Here is a 4,224-nt window from a genome sequence, read left to right on the forward strand (position 1 = left end):
TCTCTCTAAAAAGTCATTGCCATTCAAATTGCCACACTTTGGGCTCCATGTTTTTTACCGGTCATGAAGAGAACAGAAAATTGGAAATGTAAAAATTAATTAAGATAATTAAAAGATAAGAATAGTTATGTCCGATATGTAGTAATTGAAGTAATAAAGTTGTATAATATTGTTCTGGCTCTGGAGGGCCTATGTAGGGACAGGGTGAAACAGGTGCAGCGAGCAACACAGATTCCCAGGTCAAAGACTGAACTGTGTGTGTGTGTGTATATGTGTGTATATGTGTCTGATAACTGTTCCATTTGGAGATTATAAAAGCCAAACCACACACTGGCAGTCCACTAAGAAATCATGATGACAGTGGTGCTTGTCCTGCTGCTCGCTGCCTATGGTGAGTCTCGTCTATTATCCTCGACATATCCCATGAAAACAACGTGTTGGTCCTTCTCTCAATACTGTCCGACTTCCCTGCTTGACAGACAGCGGACGTCTTTCACACAACAACAATATCTTTCAATATGAAACTTGCTGCAGCAAAAAGCAAATAGTTGTTCCCCCTCTAAATCTTGGCTGAGGAAAAGCGACCCCGTCACAGAGAGCTGCGCATGGGGGTCAACGTTGGGGTTACTCTGCCCTTTTGTAACCTCCTTATCTTTTTGTGGCCACCAGCTCACGGGTGTGGCACGCCCACCTATGAGCCCGCTGTGAGCCGCGTGGTGAACGGAGAAGATGCTCGACCCTACAGCTGGCCCTGGCAGGTGAGTTATTGATCCGGCTTTGCCGATTGGATACAATATAACATGTACCTGGAGGTGGAAAAGATCTGCCAGATGCTACTCATGTTACTTATTCAATATCTAATATATATATATGTCTGATTGTCACATTGTAAATTGCTAATAAATGATCAGGTCTGCATATTCGTTTATTTTTCAGAAATGCACCGTTTAAAGTTACATGGTAAAAACAGGACTAAAATATCAGGAACACACAGAGTGATTAATAATAGAGAATCCAACATTAAACTGGCACAGGCATGTGATTAAGTGCACTAATTTATCAGAATTATACATAAAATAGAAGATATAGGATATCGCTAGTTTGGTGGTTCAACCTGCGGGGCGGGGCCCCTCCGAAGGGCCACCAGATACGTCTGAGGGGTTGTGAGGTTTTATTGAAACAATCAATAAAATTAATCATAAAGAGAGGTTCAGTGAGCAAGTTAACGACTAAGAACTCACCGACTTCATGAGCTTTCTTAAAGAGGATACAAGACAAAAAAGTTGGAAACCACTGGTTTGATCTTCATCATTATATTACATATATATTTTGCCTATTTTTCATGTAAAATGCTAATCTGAAAGACTATTAACGACAGATAAATGAATGTATGTAAGTATACGTGGAAATAGAGTGGAACTAACGTAGCATACATTGGGATTACTCAAGTAAATTATCTCTATAAACTTGTGTTTCTGGACAGTATTTGAGTGAATGCACTTTTCTTGTAGCGTGACTCTGCTGCTCGGTTCTCAGATCTCTCTGCAGTATCTCAGCGGCTCCACGTACCGTCACACCTGCGGAGGCACCCTGCTCTCTCCCAACTGGGTCATGACCGCCGGCCACTGCATCGGGTGGATCCCAGTTTACCCCCTTTATCATCTCATGATGTTAGACGACGGTCACATCCACAGTGTGCCTTTATACGGGTCTGTTTATGTATCTGTGTGTTAGATCGCGTACGTACCGCGTGGTGCTGGGCGAGTATGACCTCACCAAAGAGGAGCAGACCGAGCAGATTAGAACGGTGGAGAAGATCGTGGTTCACCCCAACTGGGACGAAGCGTGCTTGTCTTGTGGGTAAGTGAACACATCTCTTCCATACAGCCGTTTTCAACTAAAACCCCCTAAAAAGTTGTATATGAAATGGTTTTACACCAGCAAAATGACATTTCACTCGCACTTTTAAAGCTTCATTAACTGATTATTTGGCCACGGGGGCAGATGGTTGGAACTTAAGTTTGCCTTTCAGATTTCATTTTGTTATCCCATTTTGAAATTCGTTCTTTCCGTGATTCCCAACCTGATTATTTTGTTTTTTTTCTTCTCATTGCGTCTGCAGTAATGACATTGCGATGATCAAACTGGCCTCGCCCGTCGTTGTGAACGACAAGGTGCAGCCCTCCTGCGTGCCAGAGAGCGGAGAGGTCGCTCCTCACGACGACCCCTGCTACATCACCGGCTGGGGAAGAATCTACAGTGAGTGTTTGTAATGGGGTCAGATCAACGATCACGATGACGTCGTAATGAGACGCCCCTGAGCGTGGCCTTTTGAAAGCAGTATTATAAATATAAAGTGCAGGAAAACACAAAAGCAAAAGCGCAATCTTTTATTTGGCACATCTAATTGTAATAATACTAATGGGAAATATTCAATCACCATTTTTAAAAAAAACATGATTTCTCCTTTCCTCCCCACAATATTATTACAATTTAAATAAAACACATCGTCCCCAAAGTAGATGTAATTGGAACGGTTACCATGTATACGTTTGGTGTCCAGAGTTCTATTCATTATATTGATTATATTATTAGAGAATAAATGTACTGCAATTTTATTGCGGGACGGGAATATTTCCTTTTTTTTGCAAAGAGATCCACGTAAAAATCCCAAATAATAAACAACTTAACAATAATGCAAAAATCCGTATAATGTTTTTAGCTCTTCTTTCATCTCAGCATTACAAAGTCACTTTGTAGCTAACGTGATGGTGCCTCCTCTGTTTAAATTTTTTTTTTTTATCCCTGCAGGTTATGGTCCCATCGCCTCCAAGCTCCAGCAGGCGCTCCTGCCTGTGGTCGGCCACAGCGTCTGCAGCGGCAGCGGCTGGTGGGGGAGGACAGTGAAACCCACCATGATCTGCGCTGGCGGTGAACTCGTCTCTGGCTGCCATGTATGCACCCCCCCCCCCCATGCGATAATGACCGCAGACTCCCTCTGTGTCGGTCTGACCCCTGCACTCGTCTTCTGTCCGTCTCCTCAGGGTGATTCCGGAGGGCCTCTGAACTGCAGGGGCCGAGATGGCCGGTGGTACGTGCAGGGTGTGACCAGCTTCGTCTCCTCTCGAGGATGCAACACTCCCAAGAAGCCCACCGTGTTCACTCGCACCTCTTCCTTCACCAAGTGGCTCAGCGACGTGAGTTTTCCTCTCGAGAAAAAGCACAGATCCATTGGGACGAAAGGCAATTACGGAGAGTTGTTTCAACGTGTTGGGTCACCGTGAACCTCGAGAGCCGCCTCGACTAGAGAAGAACGAAATAAAGTCCTCCATCGGGAAAGTGAACTTTGTTCTTCCGAGTCCTAAACTTAACGTAACATAAATGCGGGTACAATAAAATGGTTGAACCCGAGGTGAGTGAGCACACACCAGTTTATAGTGATTTCACAGGATCGGGAAGTTGGCAGAAGCTATCTTTATTATTAGGAATAGAGTTCTGATATGGTTTGTGGGGACTTGCAGGGGCAAGCTTGTCAGTATTTCTTACTTTATTTTTATTTATCTTTTATCTTTCAGACTATGCTGCAGCACTGAAGACCTGGAGCCTTTTACATCTAATATATATATATATATATATATATATATATATATATGTAAAATAAAACTGAATCAACAAAAGAATGCGTGTCTTTCCATTTTAGTGCAAGCCATATAAACCCAAGCTGTGCCGCAATTCTAATCCAATATGAATTTCTTCTCAGCAGTGTATTTTCTTCACGATGGAACAATGGCATTTAAATCTAAAGCACACTTAAAAACTAACACACTGTGTCGACACTACCTTTTAGTTTCACGCAGGACCCACAAAGCGGTCTCCTGGACGCAAGTCCTGTGTTTGTTTGACTCGAGTGATGTCACTTGAGGACAGTTATCAGACTTCACACAGCTCCCTCTGGACTCTGGAGGCACACAAAGGCCTTAGAGGTCAACTTGTTGACAGATCCCAAAGGCCTAGAACTCGAACTAACACCGGGAACTGGAGGTGGTGTAGTCTTAGTGCGCGACCACCAGGTGTCAGCGGTAGCTCGATGCTGGTTTTGGTTTCCTGATGAGCGAAGAGGAGCAGCAGCACTATTATGTGGACTTGCATGTGATTAACAGGAAGAGAAACAGCGTTATTCATTGAGGATTGTGTACCTTTGAGCTTCATTCGATGTGTAGAGAG

At 43.5% G+C, this 4,224-nt stretch overlaps 1 protein-coding gene across 1 annotated transcript; it reads left to right on the top strand.

Moving 5' to 3' along the window:
- Positions 1-605: 605 nt before the first annotated feature.
- On the top strand, positions 606-3,641 carry LOC130194164 (chymotrypsin-like elastase family member 3B). The gene is made up of 7 exons (XM_056415053.1): positions 606-758; positions 1,537-1,634; positions 1,735-1,860; positions 2,123-2,259; positions 2,812-2,954; positions 3,045-3,197; positions 3,576-3,641. Exons 1-7 carry the CDS (start codon positions 606-608, stop codon positions 3,591-3,593), a joined length of 828 nt encoding a protein of 275 aa, XP_056271028.1. The 3' UTR covers positions 3,594-3,641.
- The last annotated feature ends 583 nt before the right edge of the window (positions 3,642-4,224 follow it).

Source organism: Pseudoliparis swirei, chromosome 5 (assembly GCF_029220125.1).
Source record: "Pseudoliparis swirei isolate HS2019 ecotype Mariana Trench chromosome 5, NWPU_hadal_v1, whole genome shotgun sequence".
Taxonomy (NCBI): Eukaryota; Metazoa; Chordata; class Actinopteri; order Perciformes; family Liparidae; genus Pseudoliparis; species Pseudoliparis swirei.

What these genes read in the sequence shown, in the direction of transcription:
- LOC130194164 (XM_056415053.1), top strand. Translation starts at nt 606, where the DNA reads ATGGGGGTCAACGTTGGGGTTACTCTGCCCTTTTGTAACCTCCTTATC. An exon ending in ACCGCCGGCCACTGCATCGG is followed by an intron (nt 1,635 to 1,734) that starts GTGGATCCCAGT and finishes TCTGTGTGTTAG; the next exon opens with ATCGCGTACGTACCGCGTGG. An exon ending in AACTCGTCTCTGGCTGCCAT is followed by an intron (nt 2,955 to 3,044) that starts GTATGCACCCCC and finishes CCGTCTCCTCAG; the next exon opens with GGTGATTCCGGAGGGCCTCT.